We start from the raw sequence: 26642 nt of genomic DNA, 5'->3' as shown, positions 1-26642 counted from the left end.
ACACTGTAGCTCAGACTTCATGTGAAACCAAAGAATGAGCTCCCCGCTCAAAGCTGTTCCCTTCATCGCTGTAACGACACCTGTTGAAACGACTTGTAGGAAAATGATTCGGTGCAAAGTGGCAAAAGCTGAACTTTGTTCCATTTGCTAAATGAAAAACACTGGCAGCAGCTGCCACCTTTCATTTAAAACGTGTCAAAATTCATTAACCAAACAATGAATCCGTCTCACATTAATCATCTCCAACTCTTTTTCTGCAGATTAAACTATTCTGCTCATTTTCACCTTAAATATTTGAGGCCAACCATCCAAATCTGCTCGAGCAGCTCTGAGTGATTCAAAATAATTAATTCATTATTATTAAATTAATAATTACACTGGACCCCAGGGCTGGCCCTCAGACCAGGAAGTCCCGTCTGGTTTGATTATCAGCTAATTTTAATGAGAACATGACAGAAAAGCAGCACAGACACTGAGAAACAAAAACAACACCAAATGTCATTTGTCTAAATCGCAGGTTTATTCTTGGTTATTTGGGTTTAAATTAAATAAGGCACATTCACATCATCATTAAACATTCAAGCCTGAAAATAAAACCAGGTGGTACAAAAATAATTCCTCAGACTCGGCTTTGAGTTTGACATCCGCTCAGACCAAGTTCAAACATAAAGGTGGTTTCTGTGTGAGGGAGACGCGACAGGAAACAGTGACGCTGATGGGAGACACGTTTACAGCACTCTGCTCATAACCATCAAATCGACTCACTTCAAACGAGTAAAACCGTCAAAACCACAAATATGAAACATTAAACAGCAGGACAGTCGGCTGTGATGGAATACCACAGTTTCTCTTTTTCCTCTAAAGACGCGCTCGTTTCATCAGGTAACTACAACCGTTTCATGAAGTACAGAGACCGAAACTCAGAAATTAATCTGACAGAAGGATAAAAATCAGACTGATTTGTTGTAGTTTTCAGCCATTCATCCGGCTGAACAGTCTGAGTCGGGTTTTTGGGGTTTGGACTCCCAGTTTGTGTTCGATGATGTCATGATTTCATGAGGCATCAAGAGGAAGCTCAGACACGTTTAGTTTGGTTCTCGACGTCCTTACTGAAGGTTAATAAACCACCTGAGCTGATGGAGCTCTGACTTCTGACCAAAGACCGTTTAGAAACGCTCACACTCCACGTTTGTGGCCGCTGTCACGTTCTTTGTGCACGGATTTGGTCGAGATGCTAAATTATCACCACGGACGTCATAGCATAAAAAAACATGGCCGTAGGAAAGTCAACGCTGAAGTGAGTTAAGGTGCATTCGTTCTAACGACCAGCAGGGGGCGACGCAAAAAGACTTCCTGTACAGGAAACCGTGATCTCAGTAACACTTCCTGATGAGTTTATGGCCTCAGCCATGAGGTTCAAGTGTTACATGAGAGTTTGTGATGAGCACAAACAGTCCACAGGTCCAGTTCAGTGACTGCGACTGAAGCCCATCAGCATCCTTCTCTGCAAAAGAAGCCACGCCCACCGGGTTAAGCCTTACAGCATTCAGATGGATGTCATACGAATTCACTCCATACAGTTTTTCTATCAAACTATAAACGTGGCTCGCTCTCCACTCGAGGGGTCAGCGGTTTTAATGTTGGTGCTCAAAAATCATCAGCGCCCGTAAAAAGACGGAAATCCTTCAAACACCTTGATTTGGAAAACAGCAGGCGGTGGTGTTGGATTTAAAATCTGCTGGATAAAAGCCCGCAACGAGGTTCAGCAGCGGACAAGGGGAAACACGGAGCTCCACCCTCCTAAATAAAATAAGATCATCCTGATTAAACCAAAGTAAAAAACCCCAAAACGCGGTGCTTCAGTCAGAGCCACAGAGCAGCAGCAGAAACTAAAGTGAGGACATTCAAACAGCAAGAAGTGAAATCAGTTTGCATCCCTTTTTCTCTGTGAAGGCTGGAAGTAGAAAGCTGAGACGTTTGTGTTGAAGATCAATGTAAAGAGTTCCCTGTGCGAGGATGGTTGGATCTCGCTCGCCTCCACACAAAAGGGCCGAGCAGTTTTCAAACATCTGCAAATGAAAAACAAAGTTCGGAAACCTGTCAGTGGAAAAAATGCAGCTTCTAGTTAATGTTAACGAGTGAAAATGGAGCACGAGCGCTGCCGAGCCTGTGCAGGTTAAACCTGATCCAGGTTTCTGAGTCAGGACCGTCTCTGAAGACCCCCACTAACACAAAACATGGATGGTGCCCGACGCCCTTTCAGTTTGCCTGAGGAGGCAGGAACCTCCGAGCGGGACAAATAAAACCCGACGCGCTGCAGTGAGAGGACGTTTGGTTTGTGAGGATCCGGAGTCTCGTCCGAGTCTCGTGTGCTTTTCTTTCGGCGGTCTTCTTGCTCCTCGTGCCGTCTGCACTTCATGCTCCCTGCATCACTGTGCGCTGGCTTCTGGCTGCTGATTGGCGTTGCTCTCTTCGACTCTTTCGCTCTGGGTCGGGGAGGGCAGGTTAAGGGGATAAGGGGTGGAGTCTTCATCCCTGCTCTCTGACGGTAAGCCTTCAGCTTCCTCGCCAGGCCGAGGGCGGGCGTCAGAAGAGTCTGCGTGTAAATCTCGGTCAGTCTGGCTTTCGGGGTCAGACTGAGCAGACAGGATGTTTGCGAGCGGGACGTCGGCCGAGCTGTCGACCTGCGACGATGTAGTTGACGGCGTGGACGGCGAGGTCTCGCTGCCCGTGCTGCAGCTGGAGGCGTCGGTGGAGAGCGATTCAGCGCCGTCAGGTAGTTCAGGAGCACACGCGACGTCCGTCGGGTCAGCCACGGTCAGCGCGTGCGTTCGCTCCGGCGTGTGCGCTCCGGTGTCCAGGGTGTGAGAGCGAGCCAGGCGCCGCTCTTTGAGGCTTCCTGTGGGGCTGCTGACCGCCACCGTCTCTCCTCGCCTCAGCCTCCACCTGTCCGGATTCACCTGCAAAGAAATGGCAGCAGAACTAAAGTCCGTCCTGCTCCAGACCGGAAACGCTGATAAATACCAAAATACATCAGAGAATAAGACGCGTGTACCTGGTTGAGGTTTGGAGAACACCTGGGTGGAGAACCTGAAGAACCCTTCCTCATCTGCTGCATCCTGAAGGTGCAGGTGGGAAAAAGGAAAAATGGGGCCGAGGTTCGATGGTGGAAGGTTAAAGACATACATTCATGAGAAATAAATTCTGATATTCTCTCAGACTAAAGCTGCAAATGTCTGTGAAATACATTCAGAAATAAAGTGGAATAAATCACATTTAGGAGGAATAAACTTTCTTTTAATCTAATCCTGCAGCTGCTTCCTCTAGGGGGCGCCACAGCGCATCATCTGCCTCCATCTCACCCTATCCTGTCATCCAGCCCTCTGCACGTCCTCCTTCACTACATCCATGAACCTCCTCTGAGCTCCATCTCCACCCTCCCTCCTCTGCACACGCTCAAACCATCTCAGCCTCTCCGACTCTGATCCATCCTCCTCACTCCCAACGAAGACCTGAGCATCTTCAGCTCAGCCTCCTCAGTTTGTTCTTCTGTTCTAATCTCACAATATTCCTGAGAAATAAGACTGAATATCCTCTGAGATTAAAACAATAATTTATGAGGAAAAAAAACAAACACTCAAATACTTTCTAAGGATTTTGCATCATGAATATGAAAGGATTCAGAAATGTTACTGCGATTACTCAGAACAGTCACTGCACGTGTGGTTTGCTTTCGGCTCACTTGATGAGTGCGATGGTTTCTTGTGACTACATCGTGAAAAAGGTGTGGATTCGTGGCTTGTTTGCGGCCTACCTGCTGATGGACTGAGCCAGCTTCTGCTTCCTGTTGTTGGAGTTATCCTGCAGCCTCAGACGCTGCACGAAGGAATGCGCTGAAAGAGCAAAAGCACAGAAACGATCCTGATTACACGGCTGTGGATCACAGTCCCCATTCTAATGAATGAAATTTAAGTAAAGCCTGCTTTGTAGGATTTATTGCTGGTGTTAGTTACCCAGAGCTCCTTTGGGGACGGAGAGGAGTTTGATCGGTTCATCATCAGGGGAGAGTCCGGACGCTTTCTGCAGAGCTCGCAGGATTTCAGTGTTCTGCACGAGAAAACAGGAATATAAGTCTTCAGACCTGCACGACGGTGCAGCGATGAAGAGCTAACAGCTGCCGGTGTAGCAAACAGCTCCAGGCAGAGCTACCAGGAGAACCCCCCAGGAACGACTCCAAAGTAAAAGAAGACGAAGTTTATACTTCTCATATTCAGCAGATCATGGTCACATTCTTAATAATTACAACTGTGCACCAGCCACTGCAAGGTCAACAAGCCGTTTAACCTCTCTGTGTTGGCACTGAGCTCCAGTTACACACATTTGGATTATTTTGAGCCGTGAATCATACAAAGCTACCCTAGCACAGTCCAAAGATATAAATTTGGAGTCGAGCGGGTTTACTTTTATGCTTTTTATGAACTCTGAAGCTTTTTGGGAGCTACAGCTAGCTGAACATACTGGGAGGTGCTGTGCAGTTTCAAGCTCATCACAGATTTATGATTTTATAATCATGTATCAGACATCAGCATCGGAGTGGTTTCAAATTCATTCTGCTGGACTACAAAGGTGGGACCTGCAAAGAGCCCTGATGTCAGCACCGTGGAGTCGGCCTGGTCACTGAGACGGAGCGACGCCATGGCGCTGACATCAGGACCCTGTGGGTCCTCAGATTCAGCGTGAGGCGCTCCACGACCTTTCCGCCCAGCTCGTAGGCGCAGTCCAGCGGCGTCCTCTGCCTCTTGTTCCTGATGCCAGGAGAGGCTCCGCCCCTCAGCAACAGCTCCACCAGCACCAGATGCCCGCCCCGCACCGCCTCATGGAGCGCCGTGTTCCCCTGAAGGTTCGCCACGTTCACCAACGCATTACTCTGTGAACACACACACTTTCAGGGTTAATGTCAGTGTGTGTGTGTGTGTGTGTGTGTGTGTGTGTGTGTGTGTGTGTGTGTGTGTGTGTGTGTGTGTGTGTGTGTTTACACCTGTAACAGGATGGTGGCTGTGTCCAGATTTCCACGCAGGGAGGCGTGGATCAGCGGTGTGTTGCCATAGTGATCTTTTTTATTCAGCTTGGCGTTGCACTCCAGCAGAAACCTCACCACCTAAACATCACCATGACACTCAGAATGACTTAGTCCTTCACAACGACGACAATAAAATCCCTTTCTGCCAACAGACACACACACACCACTGTAGTGGTCACCAGCAATTAGCCGGGTCCCAGTCAGAGTCACAGACAGACCGACTGTTTTCACCGCTCAGCTCTACACAGGCGTCTAAGAAAGTACAACCCCTGCAGAAACAGGCTGCAAGGTGAAATTAGAGAAAGTGACCGTGCAGAATAACAGCAAACAGCTCACATTTCCCCTCAGTGAGGAGAAAACCTCTGAGCGGCACCTGAAACTGACGCTTGGGGTTGGACTCCTCTTTCTGAGCCGTTTCTCTGCTCAGCGACACGAGCGAAGGACCGAGTGGACTCGTGCAACAAATGAACTTTAAGTCAGCTTTTTGCTCTGCAGTCTGACTTTCTGATTGTTCATGTTTGAGTCCGTCTTTGTGCCCATTGCATAACTTCTATTTCCTCTGGGTGATATCCAGAACATCCAACAACGAGCATGCTGTGAACTAAAGCTCTGCTGGTGGACACATGTCCTGCAGTTTACTGAATCTGAGGCAGCATCTGCCAGCTGTTGCTGTCCTGAAGTCTCTGACGTCAGTGCCTCAGAGCCTCAGTGATGATGTGTGCCGGTCTTTCTTTTTTAATATTGGCTATAAAATAGTTATAGGATGGGCACCAGTTTGTTTCTGGAAAACAGTGAAGATCTGCAGCCAAGAAGAATCTAGTAAGATATTAATATTTTAATAATACTTGTGCACATCAGGCTAATCTAAACCTGGAAATTTGCTGCTGTAGAAGCTGATTTTCTGCTCCTTACGTGATGTTTTCATCAAAATTTGAGTAACTTTTTTTTTTTTTTTTTAAAAGAAACTAACTAACATCAGCCAAAACTTCCAACACGTCTTCCTGAAAATGTGGCCAATTTTTCCATGTTTACATCCTGTGCACGGAAAGCTCACACCTTCACTTTTCCCTTATCGCATACCGGGATGTGGCTGTTTTGGCAAGCCAGGTGAAGCGACGTAGCGCTCTGGTTGGTGCGGGCGTTCACGTTGGCCCCGTGGCGGATCAGCAGGGTGGCCAGCGGCAAGTGTCCGTGGAGGGCGGCGACGTGGAGAGGCGTGAAACCGTCGACGTTGCAGCTGTTTACGCCGAGAGTTCCCGCCTGCTGCACGGACAGCTGCGGGAAAATCAGAGAGTTTAATGGAAATGGCGTTGCATCCACGCTGCTGCCTGGGCCGCCGGCGTACCTTCTGAGTGGGAGCGCAGTTTGGGCACTGACACAGAGGGTGGCAAAGCGGAGCCTCCGACTGTACTTCTCCCTGATCCTCCTCTTCCTCATCCATCCACTCCAACAGGTAACGCACCTGAGAAACAGGATGAGCAGATCTCGTCACGTTTCCCATCGAGAGAACGCGACCCTGAGCGTTCAGCACAAATGCAGAAGACTCACCATCTCCACGTCAGCGTCTGCCACGGCTCGCAGCAGCTTCTCCACCTGTCAGTCAAACACAGAGGCGTCAGACACCAAAGCAGCTTATCGCCTCCAAAGTTTTCTTCTTCTTTGGTACTCGGAGCTGCACCGGCCTACATGAACGCTTTCTCAGAAATAAAGTTTGACCGATTGATTATTGGTGCTAGCTAAGTTCTGAGCAATGTTGTTGTGTTCAGTTGTGTTTCCTGTGCTGCGAGGTCAGCGCCCACCTCTCTGTGCCGGACCCGTTCTCCCTCTGGTTTGACCTCCGAGCCCAGGGAGGAGGTGCTGGAGACGGAGGAGCGGCGGCTGCTGCTGCAGTCTGAGGCTAGAGGCGAGCGGCTGGGAGACTGAGAGACAGAAAAGAGATGCTGAAAACACAACCAGACTCCAAATACTCCCAGTGCTAATATACTTTAGCTTTAGTGTGTGAATGCAGGTCAAATGTGACCACCAGGGTGAACGTTTCAAACATACGTGGTGAAACCAGAGAGGACGCAGAGTCAGGACTGTGAACATTCGCTCACCAGTTCAAAAGTAGTTCCAGGTTTCACTAGAACTACTTTTCACTGAGTCCCCCTGTTAAACATGCAGCCGCTCTGTCTCGTGAGGAAACCTTTTTGTGTTTAATTACACTTTTGTCACATGGATTTTGACAATATTCACTGTGATGTTGGAGATCTGTCTGATGCAAACGTGAGTGCAGATGAGACTCACGTCGATGCCGCTGCCGCAGCGCTTCCGGCCGTTCTGAGTGGACTGCAGCTGCATGAGGATCTGCAGGAAGACATGAACAACACATTTATTTTACAGTATGTGCACCATGAAACCAATATGTTTCTTTTTCAGGGAGCACCTGAAGCATCTGTTTACATCATTTGAAAAACCTTTATCATGCAAGAAAGGCTGAGTGAAGATGATTCAGAGACTCTGCAGGGCTAAAATCCAGAGCCTGGGGCCTGATGCAGACACAGGCCCCAGGCTCTGGTACTGCCTGGAGCAGAGATGAAACAAACATCTGATTTTAAAATGTATCTGAAGCTGGTTTAGTGGACAGACTGGAGTAAGAGGATCAGTCGACCCGCCGTCAGCAGCTGATCAGATTAGCTGTGATGTATGGGAGCCGTGACACTTATTCTTTCCTGTACTGAGATCAGGAGCTGCTATCCTCATTACGCTACCCCAGCTGTGGGGTAAGGGACTCAAACCAGCACCCACACAGTGTGGAAGCGTCCTCTGCATGTTCTGGCACAATCGCGAGAGCTGCAGAGCGTTTCGGCGAGTGTCGCTGACCTTGGAGTTCAGGGCGCACTGCAGCGGCGACTCCTTGTTCTTGTTGAGGATGTGGGTGCTCGCTCCGTTCTCCAGGAGCACCTGGATGATGCCCTCGTAGCCCCAGCGCGACGCCATGTGCAGCGCCGTGTCGCCTTTGTCGTTCAACAGGTCCAGACGGCACGTTTGGACATCATAGTACACCAAGGCCTTCACACACTGACACACATCATTTATTATTTATGGACATGCTGAGTTATTTACTGGAACAGACTAACTGGTTCAAACCAGCTGGAGCATTTAGAAGGATGAAATGTGAGGACATAACAAAGAGAGCGGTGACGTACGTCCTCGTGTCCGTACATGCAGGCGAGGTGCAGCGGCGTGTTGCCGTTGTTGTCCTGAGCCTCCGTGTTGGCCTTGTAGTGCAGCAGCAGCAGCTGGACAACAGAAACAAAGGAAGGACATCATCTGTTGTAATGTTCTCCTCCACTGGAGTATTTATTCGTCTTCATTCTAACAACAAGTTTGTTTGGCTGAGGTCAGACAGCTGTGGCTGATCCAAAACACACATTTCAGTCCTCACTTTGGAAACTGGTTTAATGACTTTGTTGCTTATAACTCATCTGTTTGGATTATGTTAAAGCTTAAAGGTAGAGGTGATGTTGAAGGTGATGTTTGAACCTGCCAGTTAAAAATAACCAGACTTTGACTGAGAGGTGGATGGAGACACAGGCGGCTGTAGCTGCAGCTTCACCTCAGCTACCTGGAGTCTCTGAGCTGGACCTCTGCACCGTGTTTGTGCTGCTGGAGCCTTATGGAGCATTTTAATTACATTTTTTTCTGACCAATAATATGGCTGCTGTGAGGTCACTGCACTAACAGACCGTCTAATATCAGTTTTTTTTATTTAAATTCGAGGATTTTAGTTTTCTGCGTGTGCTCACCGTTACTCCCTGGTATCCGCGCTGACACGCCAGGTGCAGCGGTGTGAGGGCGTGGTAGTCTGTGGCGTTGACCTGAGCTCCTTTATGCACCAGTATGTCGATCAGCTGGGACTGACCTGCCCCGCACACACACACACAGGTTAGTTAATAATTTTTATATATAAATTATGCCTCGCAGTATTAAACAAACTCATGTTGGGTCACTGCGCGTTAGCAGCCACTCACCGCAGTGAGCAGCGACGTGCAGAGGAGTGTAACCCCGGTCATCTCTGGAGAACGGCGTGACGATAGACGGGTCGTTGAGCCGCCTGAAACATGGCGCCAACACTCAGAGTCAGTCTACGGTCAATAATGGCTGAGCACGTTAAACAAGGAGCTTATTGGTCAAAGGTTAGAGGGAGCTTTCATGAAGTAACCAGTGAGGCTCAATCAGACTCTACAGTCTGATTCTGAACAGGATTTACTTCAGAGCTTCAGCTATGAATGGTGGGCGTGGCCGACAGGTGGCGCTCTCTGCTAGGCCTCACTTTAGCTCAGCGTTTGTGCTGCAGCTACATTTTTGAGTATTTTCGTTTTTAATGGACCATTGCATAACGGTCTGAAATACACTTTGTGTGTGTGTGTGTGTGTGTGTGTGTGTCTGGGGGTTTCAGTGGGAAGTGAAAATACAAATGGTTTTTATTCCTGATTCGAAGCTCTGATGCACAAACAAAATGGAGAAAAGGGGAAGTGATGATCAGCTGAACAATGAAAATAGAAGTCGAAGGGTTCCAGTGAAAAACAGAATAATATCAAATATAACATCAGCTTTTCTCGGCATATGTGCAAAGGCAAAGTCAGCCTTAAAGTGAATTTCCAGCTTTACAGTCAATAATCAGTGTGTCATAAACTCCAGGCAGGTCATATCAAATCTGTACCGTGGAGCCTTTACTCTTCTTTATTCTTCGTTAGACTCATGTGAATGCTTTGACGTACTCTCTGTACCTCTGCATGTTTGTCTGTGTGAGTCTGGACACTGACCCGGACAGCTGGAGGTCACAGAGGTCACAGGAGCAGAGAGGATGACACATCTTCACATCTTCATCGGCCTCTCCATCACTCAGCAGGCGTTCAACCTCCTCTTCATTTCCGTTTGCTATGTGCTACAAAACACACAGGAGCAAACTGAGCATTAGCAAAATCTCGCCACTAGATGTCAGAAGACTGCAGATTGCAGTCAAATGAGTGTTCTTCGGTACAGTGAAAAAACATTAAACATCAAAAACATTAAATTCAGACTTTCAGAGCGCACCCCATAACAGCCGCAGCCAGCGAGCGTGTTGCTATCACTGTTTGGGGAGCAGATCCATCCAGATGCAACCCAGGGGTTTTCCACATCTGTCTGCTGTTTACCTCAGCTGTCAATGCTGGGTGAGAAGTGTCCACCTTTATTTACTCTGGAGGAGTCAGGAGTCACTTTTGACCGCTGACAGTGTTACTGAGGTAAACCTTTCTGTTGGTAAGCTGCTGTTAGCCTCTGTTAGCTGCTGTGTTTTTGCTGCTGTTAGCCTCTGTTAGCTGCTGTTTTTGCTGCTGTTAGCCTCCGTTAGCTGCTGTTTCTGCTGCTGTTAGCCTCTGTTAGCTGCTGTTAGCCTCTGTTAGCTGCTGTTTTTGCTGCTGTTAGCCTCCGTTAGCTGCTGTGAGCCTCTGTTAGCTGATGTTAGCCTCTGTTAGCTGTTGTGTTTTTGCTGCTGTTAGCCTCTGCTAGCTGCTGTCAGTGAAAGTTTCTATAAAGTGGATGTAACTGACACTTAGTGAATAACCTTTCATATCATGTGAGAATGTAATCAAACTGTTTATCAGAGGGAAAGTGGGTTTTTCTTAGGACCCTCAAGCTAACAATCTGATACGTTAGCTTGTATTCAGGTGTTGGTGTTTAGCCGTAAAACGCTAAGGGGGTGTCCTTCCTGGCCACTGTACTCAAATATGGTGAGGGGATATGACGGCTTCCACAAACCCACTCCTATGTATTTTTAACAGATTAATTATAAGTTTATCTGAATGTATCAGCTTTTTGGAAGACATTACTCTGATCTGTGTACAGTATAAAAATAACCCCCAAAAATAGTTACTATACATTTAAATCACTTTCATGGCCTGGAAAACACCAGGAAACATCATGAACATAAACACAAGAAATGCCAACAGAGGGAACAGAGCTGAAGATTTTAAGTGCCAAATAACGGTTTTTATTTCACTCTCTTAAATTCCTTCTCCTTCAAACTGAATTGGACCTCGAAGGATCTGTAAAAACATTCACAGCATCAGGAGAAGCTTTTACATGCTACTGTACAAAAAAAACAAATACACATTGGGTGGGAGCCGTTTTATACATTATGCTGATCTTTTATGGGACATCTGCTAACGTCTCGGGCTGCAGCTCACCTCAAACAGACAATTAATGGGCGTGGCTACACCCTGAGTCAGCAGACTCATCCTCTCCTTGAACAGCGCCTTGTCGCTGAGCTCACCAGAGCCCTGAGGAAGGAGGCAAAAACAGGAGAAAACACATTGATGATCTCCAGCACAGTGAAGCAGCTGCTGAGATACGACAGCGGTGTGTTTGTGTCTCACAGAGTTCTGCAGCTTCCCCAGGTTGATGTACTCCACCGCCGCCTCGAAGGTGCTCAGACAGTAGCTGAGCTCATCTTTACTCGAGTGGCTGAAGCAGAAGTTCCTGATGTAGCTCAGGTTGGCCATCCTGAAGATAAGACGACAAATTAGATCACCCAGCTACATCTGTATTAACCCAAATGATGTTTCATAACTATAGATCATCCTCAGCAGCCTCCAGTTAGGCTTCCTTTCACTGGAAGATTAATTGTGCTTATTTATAGAGGAAAAAAAAAAATCACGCACTGTGGATTATTTCTGTTATCGTTTAATCATAGCACAGTTTACTGTCAACAAACATTATGAATTCAATAAAGTAATCAAATATTGCAATATAAAATGATGCATTTGATGATAAAACATTAACATTGATTGTTAAAGTCACTATTGGAGGCCACCGGTCCGTGTCCTCAGCTGCACAGAGCAGTAAACGCAAAAACTTCACCTCCTGCCTCATAGGGGGCGCTGCAGAGTCCAGACTGAGCAGGTTCTGCTGCAGAACAAACACAGGAACCGCTCGAGATGTTTTTAATATTAAAATGTCTCCAGGCTGTGAAGTTTGCGGCACATTAGAAAATATAAATTCCAATTATAGCAACTTTCTGTACTGTGGCATCGTGGACACGCCCTTTATCAAAAACTCAAAAGCCAATTTAACATCGCAAACATATTCAGGTCCATCCGATTAAACCTCCAAGACGAAACTGTGACCCACAAAACCTAAAAAGATAAATAAAACGGACACAGACGCTGCCAAAATGAGATGTTAAATTTAAAAAACTAAATTTTTGGTACGATGGTTCCAAATTTCACAAATGTGGGTGAAGCCAGTGTTATAGTTTAGCCACGCCCACATGTGAGACCTGGAGAATGTGACAGTTTGGCGCAGGTTTCAGGGATCAAGAAGGCGATTTATTTTCTGTAAATGATTACAGCACCTAAGATCGATTAGATGGTTGTGTGCATCTTCACAGCGAGCAGGGCTGCGATACCATCCCTTTGACCCAAAACTGGAAAACTGTGAGTCGTCTTTTTGTTTTCACCGCCTCATTTTTTCCCCTCATTTCTCTGCATTTTATTCGCGACAGAAGGTCAAAGGTCCCCTTTCGCTCACCAATTGGGGATTTCCGTCTTCACCAGCAGATAGAGGACGACAGACAGCAGGTCGTCGGCGCTCACGGCTTCTATGCTCACTGTGGAGGGAGACACACAGTCAGTGGAAACTGAAGAGTCATTCTTCCCGTTCAGCTCTCCCTCAGCTCAGCACTAATGACTAAACTGGCCTCTTGTCAGCTCGGCGCTGCAGGCTGACAGCGGGGTTGTTGCCGTGATCCAATAAGCTTGGATTACCAAAGCAAACTGCACAAATGGAAGCTCACAGAGTCGGTACTGTCCTTTTCTTTAGGGAAACACAAGAATCGCACAGCCGCTCTCTGATGAGTCCCGTATTTCCCTGCATTACACGTTTAATAAGGTGGTTTCTCTTATGTCACCACGAGAAAATAAAGGAATCGTCTCATTTGTCAGACTCCTGGATCTAATGTGATTTTCTCAGAGTGATCCAATTGAAAACTATTAGATATTTACACATTTTTTGTCCTGTTTGGGACTTTTTCTACAAACGTGTCCAACTGACATGAACTGAAGTTTAATTTGACGTTAAATTCGATTAGATCTGCACCGCATTCAAATCAGCTGGCTAACACTGGGTCGCCCCTGGTGTCACCGAAACAGCTGAAAACAGCGCAGACCTCCCGAGCTCTCGGACTTTGTGTTTTTGCAGCACAGCCCAAGGATGGAAACTACGACATGATCGCAAATATTACGTTAATATTATCAATAATATGGATTAATGCCAATGGACTTGCAACCTCTGTGTCTGTGACAAATTACTTTCTACTGCAAGCCTCATCCACACCTGTGCACGACCCAACATCCACACATCCATGAATCCACCTGAGGAAACTCTGTGTTCATCGTCTTGCTCGAGGGTACTTTGGCATGCAGTAAGGTGGTGCACCACAGACCAGCTGCAGACTGACTAGAACTGGTTCCAATGTGTTGCAAATCTGAGGCTGCAAGGGACCCGCTCACAGCGAGCTGTGACATACTTCCATTAAAGCGAGCGCTGAAGCTCCACACACACATTTAAACTGCTTCTCCTACAAAAGAGGTCCGATCGAACACGATGAGCTCACACACTCGTCTTAGCTCCGCACACACAAACCAACAGAGTAAGTACCGGTGCGTCTCGGGGTCTGGGTGGCGGTCAGCGCGACTCTACGCAGGCAGAGCAGTTTGAGGAGGGGGGACGTCTGCTGGTTGAGCTGGCTCAGCTCTCTTTTAGCCCGAGACAAGTTTATGCTGCAGAGACAGAAGAACGGGAGGACAGACGATGGGTCAGAGACATTGAACGGACACATTCACAAAGCTTCAGTAGCTCAGGCTAAAGGAAGGAGGCACACAGCTAAACAACAGATTCAATTTACAAAACAGAGACAGAACCAATCACATGGTGCAATTGAACATGACGGAAGTCTTTATGATCGCTCTATTTCACCACTAACCCTTGGATGGTCTCCACTGTTGGGACCCTGAGCTGCCCCTCGGGTCAGACTGACCAGGACATATTTAAAAACGAGTCTGAAATAAAATTTGACTTCATAAACCATGAACACGTATCGTCTTTGTCTATGTATGCTGTTGGAACGCTGCCACGATCAGGTCGCCTTAACTGGGTCCATGTAAACGTTGAAGGCATTTTGCACATTTAAACATCGTCTACAACGTGTTCAGAACAGCAAGCGCTGGTTAAACCTGTCAGCAGAACCAGATTTGACGCTGCACAGAGGTCTGGGTCTCAAAGTCCGCTCCGATGTGTGGAACTGACCTGAACTCGGGTTTGACTCCCAGCTCTTTCTGCTGCAGCTCCTGCAGACTCCTGGTGGTTTTGTTGAAGGCAGCGTCCTGTCGACCGGCAGCACAAGAGACGGGAGAGGAACTTTTGAAACTGTCAAAGCCTCTTTTTGGGGTCATCACAGTAATAAAGAGCATGAAGGAGAAATATTAAGAGCTGTAATAAGGCTTCCATCACTAAAACAACGATCCCTGCAAAGACAAGTGATCCCTGCAGACTGTGTGTTTGACGTTATATCTGCAGCAGCACGCAGCAAAAACACCACAGGGATGTGTGTGTTTATGCAGGAGGCACGTGAGCAGGAATCTGATCAAAACGCAGATCACTCAGGATCTGGTGGTGGAAGAAAGCGGACGAACAGACGTTACGTCTAATGAGTAAATCTGAGCTCAGACCTACCTGGCTGGCCTCAAGCGTTCCCACAAAGTTAAAGATTAATTCATGGATACCATGATGAACGTACATCTGGGAAAAGAAGAGGAAAACCAATATTTTAATACGTGTCAGAAACAGCTCATCAAAGTGTGCCTGCAGTAAAAAAATGAGTTCTCACCTCACACCAAAATAGCTGCATGTTTGGATTATTAAGCTGCTTCTTCTGTTACATGTAGTTTTGCCCACATTGAGCTCTGTCTTATTTTTTGTAAATATCTTATTGAGTTATTCGGCTTATTAATCGATTCCTTTATAGTTTTCACTGGCATAAAGCAGGGATTTCCATAAAGTTATGTGTGACAGCTGTGTGAGCTTCTGCATGTGTTTGATGAAATCTGACTTTCTTGCAAACTTAAACTTGCGTCTACGTGTCAACCTTTCTTCTTCACTGAACCCAGAGAGACGTTACCTCCACAGCCTGTTTGAGGAGCGTCATCTGAAGCTCCTGCTTTGCCAGAAGTTTCTGCAGAAAACACAAAGCATGCACGGGAAGAGGAAGGCGTTAGAGGATGTGATCAGGCCCAAAACTGCTGTGTCGCACACGCCGCGGCCACATATCATCGAATCATCCAGTCCAGAGGAACTCACAGCACATCCTGCGTGTGTGTGTCAGGTCAGAGGTCACGCCGATTAAAGGAAGCTGATTTGAAGCGTTAGTTGCGGCGGTCACATGACACTGTTTGGGGTTCGTTCCTTTCCGAACCGGAGGAAATGATTCCTCCCGACATATGACAGCAGCATAACGCTCACGTGTGCAAAGCCAACAGATGAACGTAAGGACGGCCGCATTAACCCAAAATTTTACAATGAGGTTGATCTAATGAAGCATTAACGACCAACGATGATGTTTCACCAGAATGCTTCCTCTGGTTTACGTGCGGTTTCGTTTCATTTCCCACAAAGAGGGAAGCGCAGACTGCATCGAGGTCATAAATGCCTGAATCAACAAAAGCAGGATTTTTCTGAACTGCTGCACGTGAACTACAGCTGCCGACTCAGTACGGCCCCCGCTTATATACAACACTCACATGAGGGATGTTGGACTGTCATGATGATTGTTCACAGCACACTGCTGAGCATCTGTGCCTGCAGAGTATTGAAATACTCACGTCAGTGAGCAGCAGGTGGTGCAGGAAGCACCCTCAGACCTGCTGTTTGTCTGAGTTCATGGGAAGTTCAGTTCTGGGGGATTATTCCAACAGCGCCGGCAAAGTTTTCCTGCCTTAAAACAGGACGTTGTGAGGGAATCACCAAGTTTGCACACAGCAGAAACAATGAGTGACAGAAATCTGCATTTCTCCCAATTTTTATGTTATTTTAAAGATTTGAATAAGAATCCTTTTAATACAGGTGATTTTGCTAAAACCTCTGTAGTTGGTGCCATAAATTCAACATCCTGACCGACTGGACTGCTCGTCCTTTGTATGGTGCTCAGGGTCACAGCGGACTGGAGCCCATCGCTGTTAAACTAAAACAGCAGCCTCTCAGTGAGTAATCAGCACTTGTGGTTTCCATCAGCTGCTCTTCCCTCAGGCAGAATCGGCTCTCAAACAGAAGCTCACAGTTTTATTAAAAAGAAACGAAGCGGAGACACGGAGAACTTTAACAGTCACATGCTCAAAAAGCACGGCCGTGTTACTCGACCACGTTTCTCACAGCTTTGATGTCATCGTGCATCCGAGGGACAAATGAAACAAAGTCAGATAATCACACAAATGAACGCACCAAGCCATCATGCAAGCCAGAGAAGCACACAAATAATAAAGACACAGAAGAGTGAATATTGGCCCCAGGTGAAGAAGCCAGAAATAAATATTCACCAAATCAAGGAGAGAAAGGCGGATTTTCATTCAGCCAGTTTTAATGAGCGACATGACAAATAAAGACTGTTTCTACTCACCAGGTGAGAGTCTCTCAGCAGACACTGAAGACATTTAGTGTAAAGACCGTTCACCGAGTCCTGACAGGAAACAGAACAGCTGTTAGCTCAGCAGGAAAGAAAAAAAATTGAACGTAAAAATCCCCTAAAGACTCGAAAACCTTTAAACACATTAAAGCTAAAAAGATGATCGCTCTCCTGGAGGCGTTATTTACATTTTTGTCATGTATTAAATCACTTTTCAAAGTAAAAAAGTGAAGCCAGCGTGGAGGAGCCTTAAACCTGCACTCTTTTTGATGGCCACTGGGGGGCGATAGGTGCAGCTGTACAATGACAAGTTTTGTAGACATGTGACATCAACTTGAGACGAGTCTGCAACCATCTGCAACCACAGGGAGGATTTCCAACCAGCTGTGAGTGACGGCTGGAGACCGATGGTAGCTGCTGGGAAACCATCGCTCAAATCAGTCGGTGACCCTGGTAACCACCAGACACTAGGGGAAACATGGATTACCCAACTGGTTGGAAAAACCTTGTGATTGCATCAGTATTTCTGCCTTATCTGAGTCATGGGAGCGCAAAACTGTCTGTCTGTGGTAAAAGAATGACGAAATCTGCAAGGTGTGCCATTTTATGTGCAGAATATGCTATTTTAGGTCAGACACGCCCAGAGCTCTGTTTCCTTCAGCCCCGTTTGTCACTCTAGTCCGTTTAGAACCAGGGTTGTGTTTTGTGTCTGTCATCCCTACTATGTGGTGCCGGAGTCCCTTCCTCTCCTGCTCCCTGAAGGCCTGACAGAAGCTCTGGATGTGCTTGTCCATCTTCTGGGCGTGGCGGCCCAGGAACTCCCTGACGTCCTCCAGGCTCCTCAGGCTGTAAGAAGACGGCGTGCTGACCTCGGACAGGCTCGGGTCCACCTCCATAGGCCTGGAGACGCACAGGATGCTGTAGCTTTGCTCCCGGTCGTTGTAGAAGGTCTCCTCGAACAGGATGGGGATCGACACTGGAGCCGGGAACCCGGATCCCAGCAGGACCTGCCTGTCCTGGATCCGGACCTCCTGTAACACACACAGAGAAAAAAAAGCTGTTAAACAGCCTCTTTTCGTATTTTTAGGACTGTAAAAGTAGGACAGCGGTGCATTTAAACTCAGCCTCTGGCAACAATGAGCAGCACAGACTGGCTTGTGTTGAAGACAGACCTTCCCGTCCGCAGTCTTATAACCGTCCTCCACGGGCTGCAGCACATAGCTGTCGAAGTGAGAGTCCGAGTAGCTGCTGAGGGTCAAACTTCCACAGCACGGCACCAGAACCTGCAGGTTCAAAGCGACACGCAGGGTATTCAATTTATTAACCACTCAGCACAGATTTAGAGTGACCTTTCCACACTAACGACAATCAGATAAGGTCTGATCTGTGTTAGGAAGCAGAAAATAGGATCAGATGGTACAAAGAGTGGAGTCTTCACTGTATTAACTGTGGTTAGGTGGACGTACGAAGATGATGAACAGCACTGAAATGGCTCCTGGACTCCAACTCACTTACGCTTTTAAAATAGTAGAAGATGTTTATCGTGAAGTATACTGCACTTCGGTGTGTAGTGGGAGTATTAAAATACAGATTATAGAGCCGAGGCTCCACATTGTTTGCAGGTTTGTGTCAGAGTTTAACCCTCTCTGCAAATTCAGGTATCCGATGGTCTGAAAATAGCGCAGAAACACTGAAATTAAACAGGCGTCATTTGTTTTTAAGATGTTCACGTGAAGTCAATGCACATGACCTGATCGGCAGCATTTTATTAAGGATCTGAAGACGCAGTCACGAGCCAGAGCAGCTGCTGAAGCCCTGACGTACGCACAGCATGTGCACGCTGTGCCATGTATAACTGATTTTTCCGGCTCTGCTGCGAACCATAGCTTTAATACAGTTACATGCATTTTTTTCTCCCCCACTGATGTTTTGACGGCGTGCAGATGACCCGACTGGCCGGCGTTCAGACATCTGATTCTCATCTGCTGCTCCAGGCGTCCGATCGTCTTCTTTAACAAGCTCAAACGAGGTTTAGAGCGCCGCTTTGCAGCTTCTCAGTTCATCTGATATCTCTGCGCTTCACTGAGATCCAAATGTAATTTATCAACCCCGCTTTAACAGTCTGACCAAAACAATGCTCCTCTAACTCAGTGAGAGTAAAGGGATGGCAGCAGAGCATGTTGAAACCACCAGAAACCCCCACGCTGACCCGCCGTGAGGCAGGAAGTGGTGTAAAGGTGTCGCTGTGTTTGAAACCCCGGCTGAGCGCGCTTCTTTTACCTCCTCATTTAAACATTTTAACAGGGATAATGTCCCTGACTCTGATCTTTAACCTGCTTTAAGGAGCTGGTGTGATTCTCAGCTGTTTGTAGGCGCAGCCTTCAACCACAGAGGAGGAAGCGAGAAGCTGTTCTGTGAAAGAAACTGGCAGAGCTCTGCAGCCGGCTCACACCTGGACTTATTCAGGTTCTGCTGCAGTTATTTTGAGCTCTGTGCCGTTTCCTCATTTTCACCTCCCCCCTGTTTTTTATTAATGCAAACAACAGCACGGCCTTCCTGAGCAGGGACAGAGACGCTCAGACCCCCAGCCACCTACAGACGATGCAATACGAGGGTCTCCAGCTGCACACTGATGTGTTCCTAACACAGACGAGCAGCGCCGTCTCTCTGGCGTGTGCTGGATCTGCCTCGCGGTCTCACGCCTGACATCACTTCCTCCGTGAGGCAGCCGGGTCAGATGGACCTGAGCTCCTCACCCTGTCACCGAAGCTCAATTCTTCTGCTTGTTCCCTCCATTCACAATTCCTACTATTACATTTAATCACATCTGCTCAGTCTGAAGCATTTTCCACCCATTTTTAAAAAGCATTGATCATCTAAGTCACATGTGTCAAAGTCAAGGCCCGCGGGCCACATCCGGCCCGGCGTACATTTATATCCGGCCCGCGAGATCATTTTATATAGATGTATTATTATTGTTATGCATGGCCCGGCGATGTGAGGCGCTAATAATATACAAACTACAGATCCCATAATGCAGCGCTGCAGCCTCCTTGCTGAACGCTAGGCTAACTGGGAACATTCCCGCATCAATCAAGTCAAACTTCTGTTATTGCGAAGCTAGCCGCTCACAATGGTGGAGAGAAAAGTTGATTCTGAAAGCAGAGCCTTTCAGCGCCAGCGGGTGACTGAACATGTTTGTATGTTTACAGACATTGCTGGTAAACCCGTGTGTCTTATTAGTGGAGCTAATGTGGCTGTAATTAAGGATTTTAATTTAAGACGGCACTGCGAGACAAAACGTCAGGATAAGCTGAAAAACCTAAATGCAGAAACTACAGAAAGAAGAAGTCTAAAGAAGAATCTGACATTTCAGCAGACTTGTTTCACCAGAGCAAAATCACAAAGTGAAGCTGTCATGAAAGCAAGTTTTATTTTAGCAGAGGAGATAACCAAATCAGCCCTGCACTCTGAAGAGCTGCATGATGAAGCTGTGCGACGTCTTGTGTCCAGACAAAACGCAGATTTTGGCAAATGTGAGCCTGAGGAGAAATACGATTGCTGATCGGGTTTGTGAGATGGCCACTGATTTAAGAACACAGTTGTGTGAAAGAAGCCAAAACTTTATTGCATCCTCTCTTGCTGTGGATGAAAGTACAGACATGATGGACATTGCACAGCTGGCCATCTTCATCCGTGGAGAGGAAATATTGAACATTAAATCGATGCACGGGACAACGACAGGAAAAGAAAGTGTAACCGACGTGAAACTGCCCTGGGACAAACTTGTTGGACTTACAACAGATGGAGCGCCGGTGTTGTGCGGTGAAAAAAGCGGACTAGTCGGCAGGATGCGAGTAAAGATGCAGGAGGAGAACTGTACCGGTGAGTTATCAGCATATCACTGCATCATACACCAGGAAACGCTGTGTGGTAAAGTCCTAAAAATGGAGCATGTAATGATCACCGTAACGCAAACCGTAAATTTTATCTGAGCTAAAAGTTTAAATCACCGTCAATTTCAGGCTTTTATGTGGGAAATAGATTCAGAGTTTGCCGACATTCCTCATCATACAGAGGTCCGTTGGCTGAGTTGGGATAAAAATTCTCAATAGAGTTTTTGAGCTCAGCAAGGAAATCTGTCAGTTCATGGACATGACATGTATGATGAAGGCATTTCAAGTGAAGCTGTCACAAATGCACCAGTGCAACCTGCCTCACTTTCCCTGTTGCCAATTAATGTTGAACCAAGTTTGCTGAACTGCACCTGTGCAGATTCAGATGGAGCTGCAGTGTAATGATACACTCAAGGGAAAGTACGACACTGAATGGCCCGCACAGTTTATTAGTTCCATTCCTGAAGCAATGCCCAGCTCCGTCTACATGCGGCTCCAACCTTGTGTTTGCTTTCATTTATTTTTTCTGGGGTTTTGGCAGCATGTTCATATTTCTAACTTGCATAATTTTGACAGGATATAGTTTTATAAAGAGCAAAATATTTAAAGTTAAAGTTTATTTTTTTAAGTTTATTTAATCTGGAATGATATTCCTGTCTGTTTTTATTCATATTTATGTTTAAAAAACATTGTTTTAGTGTGTTCAATAAATGTTTATCTTGTTTGGCCCGCGACCTAAAGTGTGCCTTGAGTTTTGGCCCCCTGTGCAATTGAGTTTGACACCCCTGATCTAAGTGAATATAGACGCCACAGATTCACAGCTATGTGACACCCAGACAGAGCGCTCTCTGATTAATCCCTGTCTGATATCGTGATCGGGTACCTGATCCTCACATACATGCAGGTGGGCTTGTCTGGTGACATAAATGAGATGACAGGTCAAACTCACGATGCCGTGGAGCTCTGCCACTTGGCTGCAAAGGTCGGGTCTCTGCTTCTCCAAGGCCAGGTAGAAAGGATTCTTCAGGATGTTCTCATCATAAACAGCCATAAGGAGCTGGAGGTCTGGATCCTGCAGACGGGACAGGAGGATGATGGGAGGAAAGACATTAATTATCAACCAAGTACGTGTCAAGGACTTTTATAAATATGTGACCAGTTAAACCCTTCGTGGGGAGAGGGCTGTGGGGGTGCAGCCCTGTCAGGACTCATCTTCTGGGGATTATAAATAATTGTAGAGAATAAATCTTCCACATCAGCCTCTCTGAGAGCAGCTGCTGGTTTCCTGTCGATAAGCATGTGGTAATACTGCTCATTGATGTTTGAGAAAAGCCAAGCAACAACAACAACAAGAACAACAACAACGACAAAAGATCTCATGATTCCTTAATGCCTCCAAATTTGAATCTTAGGACAAGACCCGAAAACAAGCTCATTTATGGTCTTTGAGGCCACCGGACAAGAAGTCCCTTTCAATCTCGTTTCCAGCCTAATGTGGGTGGGTGGGGGGGAGGGGCTTATGTTCCCATCTTGTTCTGTCAATCTGCAGTGTTCAGGCCCCCCAGAAGTCACTCATGGTCACGTATGAAGCTGTGCCGCCTGGATCTGAAGAAACCAGGGCTGCTTCTCTCTCAGCTGATCCAATTCTTATTGAACTGGTTTATTTTCAGTACGAATAAATCCTCCATCCAGACAAAGCTTCACCGGCTCCAACCTGGCCAGGCTGGATGTGAGGCCTCGGAAAAATCTCCCAGAGTCTGTAGTTACTAATGCTGCAAATAAGAGCTTTAATGTCTAATTACAATTAACCGAACCTAAAGAGGTGAGCAGTTAGGTGGTTTGAACTTTTGACTCCATTTACCTGCAGCTGTAAACCGCGAGTCCTCTGAAGGTGTTACAGGACTGTGGATGCCTTCAACAGAACACACATCGTTTCGAACCCAGGTGTGATTTTTTTGACAGCGCTTTTATTTTGAAAAAAAAAAAAACATGCTATCAAAGCTAACTTCTTTTAAGCTTCTGTAAAGCTGGAGCGGTCTTCCAGCTTCAAAGAGTTTAAAGGTTATCCACTTCTGACCCAGTCTCTGAGGCCTCTTCCTTAGAGACTGGGCGAGAAGTTCAGTTATTCCGGAGGAGCTCGGAGCAGAGCCACTACTCCTCCACCTTGAAAGGAGTCCGCTGAGCTGGTTTGGGGACCTGGCTAGGATGGAATACCTCCCGAGTGAAGTATTTCAGGCATGTCCTACTGGGAGGAGGCCACGGGGTAAACCCAGGACTCACTGGAGAGATTAGGTCTCTTGGCTGTCCCGGGAACGCCTGACGGGCTGCTGCCCTGCAATAAGAGGCTCTACTTTCTGATCTTTAACCCTACACACTTCCACTGATCACCAAACTGTTTTTAAAATTGTACTAAATGCAGAAGTATTGCATATTAGCATTACTCACACCAATGACCAACAGACTGGTGTCAACTAAAATTGTTCCCATTCTTCAAAAGAACCAGTCAGAGGTGTACACTGGTTAACCTTGTCTGATTAGAACTGCTGTTACAGCATCTGGATTTACTGAAAGAAGCTGAACATTTTCTAAACCTTTCAAAGGTAAAACACTGAATGTACCAACTGTAACAGAGCTGATTATTTTTCAATCAGTCGAAACAACAAAAAAGTAATCAGCAGCTAGTTCAATAAACAGGTATTTTAGTCCAGTTCTTAAGTAAAAGCCGTTCCCTGTTTGTAGCGTCTCCAGTGTGAGGATCTGAATGATGTGTTTGGGACTAAACTGATTATCTCAGTTCATGCATTCAATAATAAACAACTTTTCCCCACACATCAGTGAGCTGGAACAGGAGTTTTGTGGAAAGAATGATTCATCGGTGGAATATTTAGGCAAGAAAAGGCAAAGCAGGTCATCTCCTCCCCTGCATTTAGCTGGTATATCATTGTTGTTGTGTTGATAAGGAAAGTAAAAACCACCACGCTCCATTTTCTGTCTCACATTTCTGAAAGTGAGAAGTTAAAAATTCCCACAGGTTATAAAAGTGTGATTTCCTTCGTCAAAGCGGCAGATGTGTAATCAGCCAGATGTGTTCGGCCTGAGGCGAAGCTCTTACACCTCACCCAGAGAACACAGATCGTCACCAGAGAAAAGCAAAAGGGTCTCAGACTCATGCACAGCTCTCTGAGCTCTGCAGCAGCTTCATTCTTCTCTTCTTCAGTCGTTCTGTTGCAGATCTGCTGCTGCGCTTGGATCTTTGTCCTGTTGATGACCCGGTTTGATCCAAGCCTCAGCCGTGGGACACACGGCCTCACACTGACTCTACAGAGGAGCTCATGGTCCACTCAGATCATCATCCCTCCTCCACCGTGCTGACGGCTGTATGAGGTGTGTGTTTCCTCCAGATGTGCTGCCGTGCGTGACGGACAAACATCTCCACTGTGGTCTCGTCTGTTCCAGGAGTGTGGAGCTACGCTGTGCTGCTGTGTTTGTATTTTAGAGAGAAGAGGCTTCCTCCTGCAGACCTTCCAAACAGACACATTCTTGCTCACTCTGTTTGTATTTGCACTGCCGTAAACTTTAACATTAAAAATGATAACTGAGGCAGGTACAGTCAGAGATGAAGTCTTAAGACATAACCGAGTCTTTAGCAGTGATTGTAAAGAAGACACAGATTTCCTCAGGCAGGTTGTTCCACAATCCAGAAGCCCTAACAGCTCGAACCCTTCTCGCGAACATCAGAAGCCGCACACCAGTTGGAACAAGAACAGCAGGTCGAGTACCTTTTTCAGGGGCCGTGCAGGGCTTCAAAATATAACAATAAAATTGTAAAAATCAATCCAAACAGCAGAACCGTTAGAAGGGCTGTAATGTGCTCACTTTTCTTGGTTCTTTTAAGAAGTTTGGCTGCTGAGTCCGAGGGTTTTTCTATTAAAACACCATTTACCTTTTAAAAAGTCAGCACAGCTAATAAAACAAAGGCGTGGGATCTACGTAATCTGTTATTCTTCCCATTTCTAGCCTGAACATCAAAAGGAGAAACAACGCCAATAAAGAAAACTCAGTCAATGAAAACAGAAAGCGGTCTGAGAGGTCTGATAAAAACATGATGACTGAAATGATACTCTGCAGCACATCCATGAGATTACAAACGTTACTGTACGAGCGCCAAATTTAATTTAAAAACACTTCATTCATCTGCGCGCCAAAACCACAACAAACCAGATCAATTCTACAGAAAACACGATCAGTTCTGCCCATTAAAGAGTCCGATTTTTATTTAATGACAGAAAAATACGTTTTTAAACATTTTCTGATCTCTTAAAAATCTCTAGACTGACCGCTCACACCTTGCAGGTGATCCACTCACCTCAGAGGTCAGCTTCATCCTCCCTGAGCTCCCACACACACGCACTGGAAACCAGTTCAGCACAGCACACACAGTAAATCCTCACCCGAGCAGCTCCATGCTGGGAAAAAAGATCACGTGACCCTCGTGGGTCCTCGTGACCTCCCAGGCTGGAAGCAAAACAGCAGACAGAGGAATGTCCGTCCACTTGGGCTTGAGCCACATTCACAACTGATGTCTTAGCCTCAGGTTGAAGGGAACAACAGCATCACCAACAATCACAAAATACAGAGATCAACGTCCAAACTCAGGATAATAAACCCCAGTCACACCAAAGTCCTCTGATCTGAAGACACAATGACTCACAGACTCACTTTCCCGAGTGGATGCTTAGTTGTTTCGCCTAAGATGAGCGGTATTAGCTCCGCCCCCTCTAAGTCAACCGCCTTCTGGTTGGCTGCCCCTCACAAGCTGTAGGATTGTTTATGCACACACTGGTCTTAGTGAAACTTTGGTCATGTTTAGTATGAATATTCACCACTAGAATAGGAGACATGAAGGAATATAAGGAAAAGTAGGATCATTTCACCTTAAAAACTGATCAACTCAAAACAAGAAGACAAATCGGGAGTGTTTTATCTTTTTAACTGATTCGCATCTCGAAGGACTTGGATTTTATATTTCAGGTTTCTCCGAAATGCAGCTTTAAACTGGCACACTTGCACTTCACACTTAGCAGAGGTGGCCTGAGGGTTTTCTTCTACTCTTTTAAGTCCTATTATCTCATATGTTCACTCATGCTCTCCCTTTCTATTATTTTTTTTTTACTGTGTTATATTGGGTTATCGACCCATCTGTTTCGAGTAAACACCTAGATGTTCTTCTTCGATTTGCTATTATATATAAACAAATACAATTTAATGTGTATTTTCCTGTTTTGCGGTATAGATATCCATAAAACAAGAAGGTAACTTACAATGAAAGTAAAGTCGTAACTCTTAAATTTGACATTTTGTGAATGGAGTCTGGCGTGGCGCTGGAAGCAGCTAATAAACTGTGTCACGGTACCGTTCACATGACAGGTGGAAGGAGGAGTTTTATGCTGCTCTCTGATAAATTAATATCTGAAGTTAACCATAGTTATCTAACAATTGTTTGTTCGGTTTTGTGCGCCTGTCAGCAAACGGGGACTTTAAGTTTTTAAATTAGCCTCCTAGCTAAAACCAAAAACACAGCCTGTAGCATTAGCGTTTCTGGGGATTTACTGTTGCCTTAGCGTAGTGACACGTTAGCGTTTCCAAACACGGAATTGAGCCAACAGATGTGATGATTTGGAAGAAGACTGATTTTACCTGCTATTAACGAGTCCCTTCCGTCATCCAGGGTTTAGCATGTCAAAGCCAAACAGCCTCAGCAGCAGCAGCCTGCCAGGAACCGTACGAGCTTATCAACCTTGCGAGACGAATTGCGATAAATAAGCTGCTAAAACGAGCCGATTCGCCGATTATAGCGTCCTGAGTCCGATTCTGTCCAAGTAAAACTTTTACAGAAGAAAAAACGCGTTCATGTACACGAACGTTTCATTTATGGGATCTGATGTGGACAAATTAAAGGGGAGAAGCC

The 26642-nt window shown here is 46.3% G+C and overlaps 1 protein-coding gene across 2 annotated transcripts; it reads right to left on the bottom strand.

Moving 5' to 3' along the window:
• Positions 1-506: 506 nt before the first annotated feature.
• ankrd27 (ankyrin repeat domain 27 (VPS9 domain)) lies at positions 507-26642 on the bottom strand. 2 transcript variants are annotated; one of them, XM_063477549.1, is made up of 28 exons: positions 26372-26642; positions 21624-21746; positions 17951-18061; positions 17501-17809; positions 16773-16832; positions 15282-15335; positions 14837-14902; positions 14411-14487; positions 13763-13884; positions 12635-12713; positions 11482-11608; positions 11293-11385; positions 9889-10010; positions 9094-9176; positions 8869-8984; positions 8269-8361; positions 7943-8140; positions 7367-7426; positions 6880-6999; positions 6629-6673; positions 6426-6542; positions 6161-6355; positions 5039-5158; positions 4754-4927; positions 4014-4107; positions 3815-3893; positions 3056-3119; positions 507-2960 (listed from the first exon to the last, which is right to left on the bottom strand). In XM_063477549.1, exons 2-28 carry the CDS (start codon positions 21723-21725, stop codon positions 2430-2432), a joined length of 3411 nt encoding a protein of 1136 aa, XP_063333619.1. In that variant the 5' UTR covers positions 21726-21746; positions 26372-26642; the 3' UTR covers positions 507-2429. The 2 variants fall into 2 exon arrangements, with proteins under 2 accessions (XP_063333619.1, XP_063333618.1); XM_063477548.1 differs by lacking the exon at positions 26372-26642 and adding an exon at positions 25041-25141.

This window comes from Pelmatolapia mariae, linkage group LG7, assembly GCF_036321145.2.
Source record: "Pelmatolapia mariae isolate MD_Pm_ZW linkage group LG7, Pm_UMD_F_2, whole genome shotgun sequence".
Classification (NCBI taxonomy): domain Eukaryota; kingdom Metazoa; phylum Chordata; class Actinopteri; order Cichliformes; family Cichlidae; genus Pelmatolapia; species Pelmatolapia mariae.
The sequence above is the reverse complement of the archived record's forward strand: the minus strand, read 5'-3'. Positions and strand labels throughout refer to the sequence as shown.